We start from the raw sequence: 14,848 nt of genomic DNA on the forward strand, positions 1-14,848 counted from the left end.
TGGACTGCAGGATCCTCGTGGGTCCCTCCCAACTCTGGGTATTTAAAGCTCAGCTGCAATGAGGAACTGAACAGCTCCAGAGGCCCATTGTTAAGAAAAAGACATTTGATCAAGCAAGACAACGTGCCAGGCAAGGACACATTGACATCAACGGGTCAAGCAAGTCAGAGCCTGGGATAACAACAGGTTTTTTAAATTGTTGTCATTCCCCCAGACTAAATTTGGCCACATCCAACCTATTCTGAGCTCCAGGCGGTTATTTTGGAATCACATCCTGACAGGGACACTCTGCCAAGGTATCCTGACTTCTCCAGCAAAGTGTGATGACCATGGAATCCCATGGAAGCTGATGGAGTCCCTCAGCCTCCTGAGCTTGTTTAATGATGTCATTTGCAATGGATGGAGAGGCATTTCTCCAGCTCAGGGCACCACTTTTGGGGCTTAAATTAGCCCCAAGGCCAGGCTTATGTTCATGAATAAGGCTGAAAGAAGGATCTCCCACAAACACTGTACAAAGACTTTTCCAACAGATGTGAAGAAAGAGGAGCACGCTTCAAGTATAATTTAAAATACATTTATTGTTTCATTTGTTCTTGCTTTTTTTCTTTTTTTTGTTATACAAAGATGTTAAATAACTTAAATACATTCTCAACAGTCACTCAGAATCAGATTTATACCTACAAGCTGTACATATGAGGTAGAGAAAAATAACTTAGGCTCCCATAAGACATTGGAAAATAAACAAAACAAAACAAAAAGAAAAACAAGAAAAATACTAATCCTTCATGTTAGTATTCCCACCTCCCTTTAAAAGGAAATGCCATCCCAGGTGTGCAAAACAAATCCTAGACTTTACATTCCTGCTTCAAATTATTAAAGGTGGGGGTGGTCCAAGGGAAATTCCTGGGCTGGTTTGGTGATTGGTGTTTCAGATGGATCCATGCTCAAGGGGAGCTGGAAGGATTACCCACACATCTCCTCATTTTCCTGAATTCAATCTCACCTTTACTAAGCTGGATGTCCTTATCCCCTTCTACTGTCAGCAGGGAGAACTGGCACCTCCACATGGGCCAAGCACCTCCCAGAGGTGCCCCAGAGCTGCAGACCAGGGGCTCCTTTCCCAAGGGGGTGATTCCAGACCCACATCAGTGCCAACACCTCTCCCAACACCCCTGAAGGAAGTCATCTCCTGGCCTTTTGGGTCATCTTGCCCAGTGCTAAGAAGGGTTTTATCCCATTTCTGAAAACACTCAGCAACAACTGAGAGAAAGGCAAAATTCTGATCTTTCCCCTGACAGGTGAATTCGATGTGTCTGCATAAATTCTGGCCTCACTCCCCACTCCCTCCCTGCACCTGAGGAATTGTAGTTACAGGAAGCCAGAGTAAAACTGTGCTGCCAAATCCATTTTCCTTTCCTCCCCACCCACAAAGCCTCAAGATTCCCTTTTTTTCTTTTATTTGCTCTATTCAGAAATATTCTGCTTGTGAATAATTTGGTCAAATCCACTGTTAGTTGGTGAAAAATAGATCTAAAAGCTATTCAGTGGTAGTACCCATGATCAGGCTTCAGGGGGTTGAGCAGATCTAACCAGAGGTTGGAATGAGATGGATCTTGAAGACCCCTTCCAACCCCAAACATTCCATGGTTCCTATGGTTCCTCTGGACCTGATCCTGTGCCGTACTGAGCGATGCGGTCCAGAAAGGCCACATCTTGCATTTCTTGTGGGAAAACGTCACTTTCTAAAAGTCATCACCTAATTAGCACCCTAAAAACTGAAATCCAGGATGAGCTGGCCACGGAAGCCAGACTCAACCCAACAGATGTGCCCGCAGAGCTGGATAAACCGGGAATGAGGAGCTTTACTGCACCTGTTCCACAGGGTACAGAACAGAACGGATTTTACTGCAGCATCAACTGAGGAATTTTTCACAGGCACCATAATCCACCAGAAAATCACCTTAAGCAGCATCTACTCCATGAAAGTACCCTTGAGAAATCCGTCCCTTTATCTGGGGTCTCATCCAAGCCTACCCCAGCCAAAACACCCGACTGTATGTTCCCTAAAACAGGGCAGCTGAAAAACCGCGGACAAAGGAATTCCAGACCTGGCCTGAAGGAAGGCAGATGTCAATGAGCTGCTTGACAACAAAATCTCCTCAGAAATTATTTTAGCCCCTACTCAGGTCTCCAAACCAGCAATCCCAAAAGTTCTTTAGAAAACAGGGGGTCCATAAATCATTCCCTGCTTCCCAAGGTGATGGACAAACTTCCTGACTCACGGCAGATCGAATCCCCAGCTCCCCGGTTTTACACTGCCCCATTCAAATAGATAAAAGTTGCTTGTGTTGGATCAAGCCTGGAATTTGGTCCTCTTCATTTAACCTTCCAATATACTCAGATTATCATTTTATTTTCCCCAACCCCCTTTTTAAGAGCTGTTCTTCCCAAGCCAGCTGAGCTCAGTGGCAAATCCCTGATAACTGCAAATAGATTTGGGATTTCCTCCATTCAGACCCATCTCAAAACCAGGATGTTCAGTTCAGCTAAAAAAGGGTAAACTAGAAATTTTGGAGTAGATTTTTTTTTGTCTTTCCATTACAAGCTACTAATTTTTCATTTTTAGCATTAATAATGATAATAATTAAAAATCCCCTTTGATTAAGCACTGCTTGTTTCACCAACTGGAGTTTTTGATAACTGGAAGATAAGGAGAACATAATGTTTAGGACTTGTTTTGCATTTCTCCACATCCGGCATAAATGAGTCAGTCACACAGAATAGAAGCTTGTTAAAAAACAGATGACGGGTGCAACAATTATTTCTGTGGGTTTTTATTTCTTTTAATAGAAAATTCTAATATAAAACAGCAAACGTTTTCAGTTTGCCTTGTTTACAAAAATATTATATATTTTTTTTTATATTTCTGACATAACTAAAATGCACTATTCAATAAAAATATTCTTCCATCAGCTAACTTCTCTTTTTAAAAAAATTAATAAAAAAGTTATATAAATAATGGTTGCACCCCCCCACCCCAAAACTGATCTGGCTGGATCAGCTTAGGAGAACCAACACTTTGACACTTTTGGGGGGACAGGGGGTGAAAGGGGGTCAGGAACCAGAGATCTCCCCTCCACCCATCTGTCCTTCTCCAGTTACATCTGAGCAAAATCCTGTTTCTCTGGGGATAAGAAAAAGGGGGAAAGTTGCTTTGCACTTTTTTTTTTTAATATTTATATATATATATATATATATGAAATGACACCATGAAAAAGTTCAGGGACCCAAATCCACCATTGAAGTAGTTTTACAAAACCGAGCAATTTCACTGAATTGCACTGGAGATCCAATGGTGTGGTGGCAGAATCAGCCTCTCTGGAAAAATCCAGTTTAATCCAGCTGGGACAAAAAGGGTTTTACAGGACACTCCCCAGTGTTTTATACAGGAGTTCCCAGTCTCTTTTTTAGGGTTTTCCAGACTTGTGGATGCAGTAGGACTCATACTCCATGAATTAATTCAACTCCAACACATTTCCCACCATCAGAAAACCCAGGCCTAGCACTCCAAAGGGTTTTGAGATGGTTTGACAGATTCTCTCCCAGCTCCTACTTAAGCTCCACTGGATTTTTCCAAAAGGAGGCTTTTGCCCCAATTCCTTCTTCAACGATAAGGCAAACATTGGAAAACGCTGGAACTAAAGACTCCCCACCCAAAACACAGCCACAGCGTGGTGCAGGGAGGAGAAGAAAAATAACCCACATTTGTTTCACCACCCTAGGTCAAAAGGCCAAGAAGACAAGTTCTCCTGATTTCAGAGTGTTAGTATATTTTATACACTGCCTATGCATTTAACACATGTGCCTCGCTACTATTTAGTTATTTATAATTTTTTTTTTAACCACAGGAGAATAAACCGTGCTATTTACAATATATAACAGGCAAGTACTATATCCACATGAACATAAATACAATTTGTGGTGGTTTTTTTTCTTGTTATTCATTTTTTTGTAATTATTTTTTGTCTTTTTTTTTCTTTTTTGTCTTTTTTTTTAAATACTTACAGAAAGCATCCAGGCTTCAGTGCGTGAGTTATAATACACAGAAGAGCTCTTTCACTCAGTAGTTCATTCACTCTTTGCTGCTTCCTTCTAGACAAGCTTGGACAATCTGTCTGATTTCCCACCCATCTCTCTCTCCCCCACACTGCTGAACACACCAAGCTTCCCTACCCCATCCCATCCCATCCTGGAATTTTTTTTTGGCCAGGATATCCATGCCAACACTCCCCTCTCTTCTGCTTCTAGGGACTCATTCTCCTCTCACACCAGTGCAATGTGGAGTTACTCCAGCGAGGTCAATGGAGACAGAGACACCAGTGAAAAGGAGGAAAATGAGGCCCATGGTTTAAATATAACAATAACAATAATAATAATAATAATAATTAATAATAATAATAATGCACATAAATTGTGGCCCATCCTTTAATTAAGAACAGATTAAAAAAAAAAAAAAAAAGAAAGAATGGTGCCAGAAATAGTAATTCAGACCCCAAAGTTCCTGTTTTGAGCAGGTTTGGATCTGGTTTTACTTTGAAGGGGAAGAGCTATTTTAGAACACACAAAAATGTAACAGTGAGTTTGCACATATGTGTGAGAGAGAGAGAGACAGAGGGAGAAAGAGAATTTAACATAATACCACATTGAAACCATAAGAAGGTCCTTCTGAAGGGCTTTACAATAAATAAATGTTCAATATTTATATATATATATATATATTTATGTGTCAAGGTGTGCATATATATCTATATATACACACTGAATAATAGGTTTCTAGGCAATTTATTTTTTAAACCATTAGATAAACTGCTCAGGGGTGACTTTCCCAAAAGCTGTGAGACCTTCCTGGTGCTTTGCTGGGGTGGAAGGTGGGAATTCCACATGTGGATTCCACTTTCACTCCTCCAGCATTATCCCAACCTCCAGAATTGTACAGCAAATAAGGGAACACCAAAAAAGAGACATTTTGCTTCACTCTGCAGAGCATGGTGCTATTAATCAGCAACACCCTGTCCCTCCCCTTGCCCCCTCCTCAAGATTTGATGCCAACGAGCCAGGCTGGACTGCAGGTATTTTTAACTAAGAAAACCCCAAATCGATCTTTTCTCTTCCCAGTAGATGCATATGAACAGCTTAAATATTAGTGGCTACAATTAGGGGGGAAAAAATTAAATAAGGAAAAAAAGACTTTGAAAAACAACGGCTCATCCTGGGAAATTGCTCTCTTTTTGTTTACTAATTTTTACTAATGTTTGAGAATCTCCTCTTTTGAACACCAGATCAATGGCTTATAGAAACTCAGTGGAAATTGCTACTACTGGACAATAAAAAATTGCTACCAAAATTCAAACAAAAAACGCTCTGCTCCCCATTTTTTCCTTAGAAATCTTCATTCAGGCAATTCTCTGGCTGCCTCCAATCCACTTTTATATGAAGAATATTGGCACGCCAAGTCCTGGATTGTAAATCTCCTCTTCCAAGCAAAAAAGAAATGCTGGAGGTTGTCATGTGTTTCACAGCGTGGGAGTGATCAACCCCTGCAGTCAAATTTCTGGCTTCTCCCAGGTTGTCTCTGTGTCGATTGGTTATTCCAAATCCATGAGTTTGTTAGGATTGAGCAGGTGTGTTTTTTAAAGTACAGTTCTCGATCTAGTGGTTAAAAAAAAAACAAACCAAAATCATCTTAAGGTCATAGGGTTTATATACAGCTTGTGTCATGTACCACTGCCATGGTTTAGAGTAAATGGAATGATGACCTAGGAAAGAAAAGTCAGCTCCTCCAGAGGTCTGATCCAGGCCAAAACGGCTGCTCCACAAGGCAAGACAGCCCCAGGTTCCAAGAGGCACTCGGATTCCTCTTGTCCTACTCAAGAGAAACACGTCCAAATTCAACTCAACGAGTTCCAGTTGGGATTTCTGAAGCAGTTACCACAGGTTGACCTCCATCGGCAAGAGGTGGGAAGAGGAGAGAAAAATAAATCATGCGCCAAGTGAAAATGAAACAAAAGTATCTAGTGGTTTAAAAAAAAAAAATCAATTTAAGACAGCGATAGTGCTAAAGAGCCTGCATTTGGGTGAATTGTTTTAAATAAAGAATGGGATTTGACTGAAGGGGACAGGCACATCTGGTGTTCTGCTGTCTTCCCAACCTCTTCCTTGGATCTATTTCTGTCTGCAGCGTGGTGGACCCAACGTTTCCAAGCTGTACTGGTGACAATGCATATGGACACGGAGCTGTCATTAAAGAGCTGATGCTTCCAGTGGGTCTCTTTGTCAGAGCCTGGTTTGCTCCATGTGCAGAAACTCCACTGGAAGAACCCATCATTCCCTACAAATCCCTCTTGAGTTTTAGGAGAAATAAATGTCCGGTTCCGGCACCACCACACTCAAAGTGGAAAGATCTTTTGTGTCTGCTCAGCTCTCTGAGCAGTTGGGTGAGCTCCAGGAATAAAGAAGTACAGGATATTCATGTCAAAGGGAATCTCTTAGCCCAGGAGTTCATGGAGGATGGCTGAAACAATGTTCCAAGGAGAAATGATCCGTCAAACTACGTAGATGACAAAGGTGAAGGTCAACTGGTGTCTAACCCCAGTGTGACAGGCACTTATTTCCACATGGTTGGACCTCATGAAAATTCAGTCTACAGGATAAACAAAACAAAACAAAAAGAAAACAAAACAAAAAACCCCAAAACAAAACAGCAACACAGCTGGGTCACCTGTACCCTACAAAGTGCTTATGTCTCAACATAGCTTCCAGATGCCAGAAGGTCAATCAAACCCTGTTTGTCTCCATAAGCAGTTCTCCAAGCTGGCCCAAGTGCAGCAGCAGCCGCGGGTCGTGTCAGTCCTTGCAGGTGTAAACCTCCTCCCTCTGGGTGCACTGCTTGCACTCCACATAGCAGCACCAACGCACCTGGCACTGGCACGGGCGCGTCACCACCCGGCTCTGCGTGTTGTGGCCCCGGCCGCAGCAGATGCTGTCGCAGTTCTTGTCCTTGTAACACTTCCGTCCCGACGTGCCGGGGGAATAGCGACTCATCAGGCAGAAGCTCGGGGAGTCGTCAATGTAGACGAGGTCCGTAGTCCTTGGGATTTGATCGCTGTGGCCGGGGATGGATTTTTTAGGGGGGGAAATGTCGCCTTCCCCCGTGGCCTCATTGGTGGTGCTGCCCACCTTGAGCGAGGTCTCGTACTTCTGCTTCAGCTGCTTGCCGATCTCGTGGAAGGGGGAGAGCTGCCTCCAGCACGTCCGGACGGTGCAGGAGCCGGACACGCCGTGGCATTTGCAGGTGGTCTCCACACCGGCTTTGATGACCTGCAGACACACACACGGCCCCAGAGAGAGTCAGTCATCAAAGCATCAAGTAAAACATGATATTTTCTAGAAGATGCTTCAGGGACACAAAGTCGATGACAATACATCTGTTGCAATCAGACAGAAAACGCATCCTACAAGAAATACTTGAAAAAGATCTCAGTTCCCAGAGTATGACATTCACCTGCAAAAACTTTGCTTAATTGGCTAATTAAAGATACTAGAAAGGTGCACAAAGATTGTCCAGTGCTGCCACTCATTTTGTAGCTAGAGATCTGAAATTGTGATACAACTAAGAGATTAATACATATTTTAAGACCTATTTATCTTTGTCAGTAATAAGTAGGTAAGATATAAAAGTGGAAGAAACAGAAAGAGGTGGGGTGGCACATGCTCCAGAACAGAAATGCAGATGATAGGAACCTTCTCCATACCACAGGACCCCAAACCCAAGTACAAGAAGAAGCAATCTTAGTTTAGCATCATCAACTGACTGATGCCAAACAAAGGATCCAATTCTTTTCAAATCAATGTAATAAAGAAGTTTCACGGCACAAAACAACATCCATCTACTTAGAAACAGCATTGGAATGTTCCATCTCTGCTTCTCCAGAGAGAGATTTACCTGGGGTACCTCCATGGGCAACACACGAGCAGAGATGTTATTTGGACAGCCACACCTACTCCACATTTTGCCCACAGATTATGAACACAAATTTGTATTTCTAATTCTCCCACCCTGCCCCTTTCCCAAAATTAGATTCTGTTGACTTTAAATGGGTAAGATACAACCACCCCTTAAATCAGCAAGTGAGGACAGAGTTTGTTTGACAAAGCTGGGTCCTGACAAGGGACCAAAGTACTGTTGAAAGTGCCCTTCCTTTGGGCATCTACGGTACCTAAAAAAGAAGAAAACAACCTCCCCCCGTGCCCATGATGGCATCTGGCTCTGCTGTGGCCTCCTGACAGCAGAGGACTGGCTGCAGTCCATTTCCTGACCATCCAGTTCTTAATTATTTGGCTGCACAAATCCTGCTGAGCCCCATGTGCAACCGTGCAATAGGTCATGGACTCGGAATTGGGGCCTGGCCCAATTGTGATATTCCAGAAACATTTTTAGAAAGACAATATGCATAATGCAGCCTTCAGCAGAGCCTGTCCAATGGTCACACTTCATTCCTGTGACAGCCAGAGACCTTTGCGAGTGCAATCCAATAATACACAGTAGCATTCAGAGCGGTGACGGGTTACAGGGGGAGATGTGTTGCTGGTTATAGCGCTCAGCTGGGATGCCTTGGGTAAGGGCTGTCACGCTTTGTGTGCCAAAGTGTCTCGCCAAGTCCACAAGAAATCCCACAATGTCAGACAAGAGCGTGCAGAACACATTTCAACACCGAGGGGGAGGGGGGAAAACCCCAACCCTCACCCGTCCCCTCCCTGGTGTAAAGTCCTGTTTCGCTGCTTGTCCAGAAGTGAGAGCTGAGTTCGTGTGAAACAAAGCTCCTCCACCTGATTTCACGCCCACACCATCAGCAAAGCGGGCAGAAATTGCTGGGATACTTGGGAAAGGGCTGCACACTGCAGTCATTCATCACTTCAGGCTTTCCTCAACCTTTCCTCCTCCCACAGCGCATTTGCATCTGCTCCACCTGGAAAAGGAGGCAACCCCCATTGCCCAGGAGTTGGGAAAGCAAGAAACCAACAGGAACTGGCTCAGCTTGCAGTCCTGCTCCTGGGCTCGGAGCTGATTGAACAAGACAGGGTCATGAAACTCAGGAAGGGAACCTGGACTCGGGGCTGTTCTTGTCAGGAGCCACCTCTCTGGAGCTCGGTGGGAGTGCTGACGTTGCAGGAGCGCTGCAGCCAAGGCGTCCACGTGGGGCTGGTGGATACAGCCCAACACGTGTTGGAAAACCTGATCCTGATGGATTGGCAGCTGGCTGATGGCGCAGGACCTTCAGTCAGGTGTAAGCATGTAGGTTTAGGCACTTGAATCACACCGGCCAGCCAGGGTTGACCTCACCGAGGCAAACACTCGAGTTTAAACACCTCAGTCTGAGAAACACCTCAGAACTCTCATCGCAGTCAGGGCAGCCAGAGCAGGGCAGGACCTGCAGGGAGGCAAACACCTGCTCCACTGAACAGCTCTCCAGGCTCCCTCTGACAGCTGAGCACATCTCTATCACCAACAGGAGCCTGGGGACCCAGCCCACACAGAGGCTCCTTATTTCAGGGGAGTCTGTGAGCAGAATCCTGCCCTCTGGGTGAAACTCAGGTGTTTAAATATCTCCATCTAGCAGTAATTGAGGTGTTTCAAAACATTCTCATCACACCAGCTGTCCCTCCACCAGCATAAAGGTCCCTCAAGGGGTACTAATAAGTGTATTTGGGTAGATTAATTCTATTCTCCTCATCTGGGCTCAAACAAAGTTCCACATGAACCCCAGTCTGGATTTTCCTGACTCGCTTCTAGCTCCTTGTTAAGCAGTGGCTGGGACAGCTCTGGTGGACCAAAGCATAAAAGGTTTCCATTGTCCCTGTCCCCATGAATGCAGCAGTTCATGAAATCCAGCATGTGGATTTTCCTGCGGCTGCCGTGCAAGCGCGGTGCATCCTGACCGCCCCGTAAAGCTTCTCCTGGAAGGACCGGGAAGGGCTCAAGAATGTTACGAGGCAGCAAGAGTGAAAATCCTAGAAAAATTCCCTGCCCAGGCAGCCTCCCCTGCTGCTGTCAGTCACGCTGCAGCTCCTCGAGGCGCTGCGTGATGGGGAACTGCTGCCTGCAGCCCCAGCCACCCACAAGCCAAAATGAATCTTGGCAAAGCCCTTCTGGTTCCCGTCCCGCTCCCCAGCTTCCACAACGACCTTTCCTCCTCTTGGTGCAAGCTCCTGTCAGAGACACTTAAATCCACCTCATTTCTTCAGGAAGCAGAGCAAGACTGATCCAAGTCAGCAGGTTGCTTGGAGAAAGCTTTGCTGGCTGGATCCTGGGACAAATGTCTGGATCGTGCTTTCAAACTTGAAGGTCTTCTATCCTTCTTCCAGCAGAGAAAAACACAGTTTTTATAGCGAAAGAACTCTTAGTTAGATGAGGAAGAGTAAGGTTTTACCATATGAAACCATATTTCAGGAGCTGTAGCAGCTCCTGATTTCTTTTCAAGGCTCATCACAGTTCAGAGCCTGATTTACCTCCATCCTACACAGACCTGAACCTGTTCTGAGCTCACCACTGAATAATCACTTCATCCACACCAAGGATGTGGCCACCTGCACCTTTGTCACAGATATGAAGCAGAATGGCTCAGCTTCCATGCAAGGCACAAAATATTTCATCCTCCCCATGGCCCCAACTCCACAGATACCACACAGGGTTGTAGTAACTCAAGAGTAGCAGCAACAAGGAGCATCCCTTTTGTACTGTGTGCTGCAGAGAGCTCCTACCATGAAATCAAAGCCAAACAAAGACAAGTGGTGGGTCAGGGATGGCATCACACATGGGAATTCTGTCCTCCCACTCTCCTCTGAACAACCACCTGGTCTGGCAGTATCAAACAGAACAGCTTGGGAGGAAAATAAGGATTTTTAGCTTGACATAGGAACACAAATTCCCACTGACCTTGCCGTGAGAACACCCAATAGTGACAAAATCAGAATGAGGGAAACACAAAGCAAGACAGAACCGTTTTTCTTGGGGTTTTCCAGCTCGGAGGAAACCAGATAGCTCTGCTGGACTGCCTTCCCAACTGGCTTTACATGGGGAAAAGGGATCACAGCAGAGCATTGCTATGCAACATGTAATCCTTCCTCCCAACAATGGTGCGCCGCGAAGCTCAGACTGAGTGCCCCCGTCATGATCAGTCTCAGACATGCTGCAACACACAATTTCTCAGTGTTTTAGCTGAAACGCCGAGGACAGGATTCCCATTCATTCCCAGCTGGGTCACGGGGCTCTGGCAGTGTTTTTTTTTTTTTTTTTGTTGGTTTTTTTTTTTTTTCAGACAACTCTTGTCTGGGCAGCAGCAGCCCAGGGCCGACACCCGGCCGTGGGAATTCCGCACTCATTGCTCCGCTGTCGTCATGGCTGGGCTGCGGCTCCAGGGCTTCAAACCATTCGCTATGGTTTGGGGGAGAGGAGGCAGCAAAGCCTCCTCGCAGGCAGATCATCCAGGGAAAAGCCTTGCCTGGCTTTGGGAAGGGCTTTGGGATGCCTCCCCACAAATCCAATCCTCTCTGTCCCCTCTCCAATTTAAATAGGCTTAGTCATTCTCTCAGCTCGAGTATTAACGTTTGTTTGGACAGCAGCCACGGTCCCCACACACAACCAGTGGACCAGACTTGTCCCTTCACACTGGCCAATGCCACTGGCTGAACTATAAAAATTTCACAAATTGTTTGTTGTCATCCTTTATTTTTTTTCTTCTACCGTGTTAAAAACCCTTCTTTTCAGCCTGTTCTCAACCTGCTTTTTCAGAACAGTTTTCCCCTCCCACTACCCTTCCCTTTTTAAAAAATGGGAACATTCATATTTCAGTGACATAGGTATTAAAACACAAACATTTAAGCACAGAACAACATAACCCTACTTAAAACTGAGAACTTCAGAAGTATTTTCCCCATGCTCAGTATTCCTAGCATGCTTCCCATGCTAAAAAAGCTCCACATAAACAACCAACTGCAATCACTTATGGGACACAGCAAGTAATTTTTTTTCCAGAGTATTGATTTCCAGGCCTAAGAAAGGCTTTGGCTGAGCCATTCTCAGCCTGAAAGGAGAGGAAAATCCAGAGAGCACGCCTGGGCATTCCTACCTGTCATAACCTGCAGCAATTAATACCAGTGGTGGCCCTGAAAACTGATCTGTACATTAAGAGCTCTTCTCAGGCTGTTATTTGCTGGGTTTGATTTGTACCTTGGTAAACATGTGATGCCCCATTTCTCACTGCAAACATATCCCTAAAAAACTGCCAAGAAGGATGCTTTATGTCTTCTGGGTTTTTTGCATGCACCAAGTGGATTAAGGTCCAAAATAGCAATTATTACAGACCATGAAGGTGCAGCAAAGCCTGGAATTGGACTGGAACTGTGTTAATGAGCAGGAACTGTGTGAGACTGGATGGTCAGTGCTTGTAAACACTGTCTCTGCAACAGGAGAGTTGTGCCTCCCTCCGCCTGTGTGTGACCTTTAGTGAGTCACTTAATCTTTCTGGGTCTCAATTTCCCCCCTCTGCCCAACGGAGCTCCAGAAATGAAGAGGGTGGCATGCTCTGATAACGTGTTATGTGATAGCTCATGAAGTTCCTCAGACAGATGATAGCTGGGCAAACATCTCCCTGATATGGAGAGTGCATCTCCAGCCCTCCAGAGAGATCCCTGCCAGCGCTGCCTGGGGGGGAAAAGCCATTCCTCAGATGGAATTCCAAAATAAGCAAGTCAACAGCAAGGGAAAGACCAGGCACCTCCCTCTATCCTCTCCAGAGCATCCCAGATGTTCCAGGTGTAGCTGTCTCAGGGTGGATCTGGAATTGAAGCCTACAAGGGTGACCAGGACCATGAAGGGCTTGGGACAAAGCGACCTTTAAGGTAGGTCCCTTCCAACCCAAGCCATTCCAGGATGCTGTGATCCTTCAGAAACACTTGCTCTGCACACACCAAAGCATCTTGTGCAAAAAACAATGAAGCCTCATGAAAGGAACCAGTTTCAAAGCAGGAAACTGCTGGAAGAGAGATCTTTTCTTCTTCTCCATCTCTACCTCCCCAAAATTTTGTATTAAACACTCAAGACAACTGTGGTTATACAAGGACTTCAGGCAAAGGTTCGTGGAAGGATGAAGGAAAAAGGCAGTGAGAACATGATAATTCTTTTTCGAGGGTAACAGCAGCCCCTTTTAATTGTGCTCCTCATGAAAGGAACCAGTTTCAAAGCAGGAAACTGCTGGAAGAGAGACCTTTTCTTCTTCTCCATCTCTACCTCCCCCAAAATTTTGTATTAAACACTCTCAGCTCTCAAGACATAAACTTCAGGCAAAGGTTTGTGGAAGGATGAAGGGAAAAGGCAGTGAGAACATGATAATTTTTTTTTCCTAGGGCAACAGCAGCCCCTTTTAATTGTGCCCCTTGGATCTGTAAGACATGCTTGACCAGACATACCTCTGGAAGAGGTCAGCACTCCTGGGATTAAGAAACTTAGCAACGCTCCAGAGAGGGAGTTGGAAAGTCATGTTTAATGATACTTGGCTGAGAAACTGGGCAAATTTAATTAAAACATCACTTACTCAAGCCCAGTGGAACTAATTGAGTGCTCTAATATTCCGCCTTTTCATTAATGGGTTACAAAAGAGGGCTGCACTTGTGTGTACAAGGGGGAAAAGGGGGGAGGATGGAGAGAAGATGAGAGCTTTAGCAAGGCTGCCTGGGCTTCATTTAATATAACTCAGAAACTTCATTGCTGGCAATGGAGCTTTAATACAGTTGACTTCTCCCCCCAAAACACCCTCTCCACCCAAGACCCCTCGGAAAGAATGGCTGAATGAGGGAGAGTAGATCTGGCAAAAGAAGGGAAATTGCTTTTTTAATAAGTGGTCTATTCAGAGCTCCTGCTTTTCAATAAAGAGAAGGCTGGAGAAGTCCTGGTCTAATTACCTCATCCTCACACTAGACAAGCTCACCCTTTCATTAACCACTGAGGTCATATCATATAACTTGGTGAGCCACCACGGGCACAACATGTTCAGTGATTATTTCACTGGTGGCAGCAAAATTACAGGCAGCCCATCAAGGTTGTAAAAAAGCAGAAGTGAATTCATAATTAAATGAGAACGTCTACCAAGAGACACTAAAACTAGGCGGGATAGGATCATGTCACCCTCGCAGAAATACAGGGATTGTTTGCTGGTGTGACACCATGGAGAAACTGGTGTGGTGACCAGGAGGGGAGATGGTTGCTTGCCAAATTAGTCAGTCCAGCACAGGTCCTTTTTTTTTTGCTGGGTCTCAAGGGACTATTTGTATGTTTTGCCATGGTTGGGAGTAATTAGATGGGAGAAATGACACGTAAAGAATCAGTGAGAGACCACCAAGCTTGTGCTGTATCATTGGTAGAGACTTCTCCACTCTCTCAGTGAACACACACATCCACACACTGAAAGAACTTCAGCTCTAAACTGCTCAGCTCCAAAATGGCAAAAATCAAGGCTGTCTGCACCCCTCTACTGCCTCTGATCAACCCCAAATCAAACCCAGATGAGTTACTGTTCCAATAACCACGGTAGGTGAGTCCAAAGGGGTTTCAGACTGCTGCAGTCACTGAGCAAACCTGCTTGATAGTGGCAAAGTCTTTATGGAAGGAGTTGGTTGGTGGGCAGCCTCTCTGAAGGCACAGAAAACGTGCTGAGAATCATCTTTAACTCAGTACCTTCCTCAAGGAAAATATCCACAAACTCAGCAAGGAATGCAGTGGTGCTCTCAGCCTCCA

At 45.0% G+C, this 14,848-nt stretch overlaps 1 protein-coding gene across 1 annotated transcript in view; it reads right to left on the reverse strand.

The window, feature by feature from the left end:
• Positions 1-591: 591 nt before the first annotated feature.
• WNT9A (Wnt family member 9A) overlaps positions 592-14,848 on the reverse strand; it is a 66,545-nt gene continuing 52,288 nt past the window's right edge. The window contains exon 4 of the mRNA XM_058028789.1: positions 592-7,377. Within this exon, the coding sequence (XP_057884772.1) occupies positions 6,904-7,377 (474 nt within the window). The 3' untranslated portion in view covers positions 592-6,903. The remainder of the gene's footprint in view (positions 7,378-14,848) is intronic.

This window comes from Melospiza georgiana, chromosome 1, assembly GCF_028018845.1.
Source record: "Melospiza georgiana isolate bMelGeo1 chromosome 1, bMelGeo1.pri, whole genome shotgun sequence".
In the NCBI taxonomy this organism is placed as follows: domain Eukaryota; kingdom Metazoa; phylum Chordata; class Aves; order Passeriformes; family Passerellidae; genus Melospiza; species Melospiza georgiana.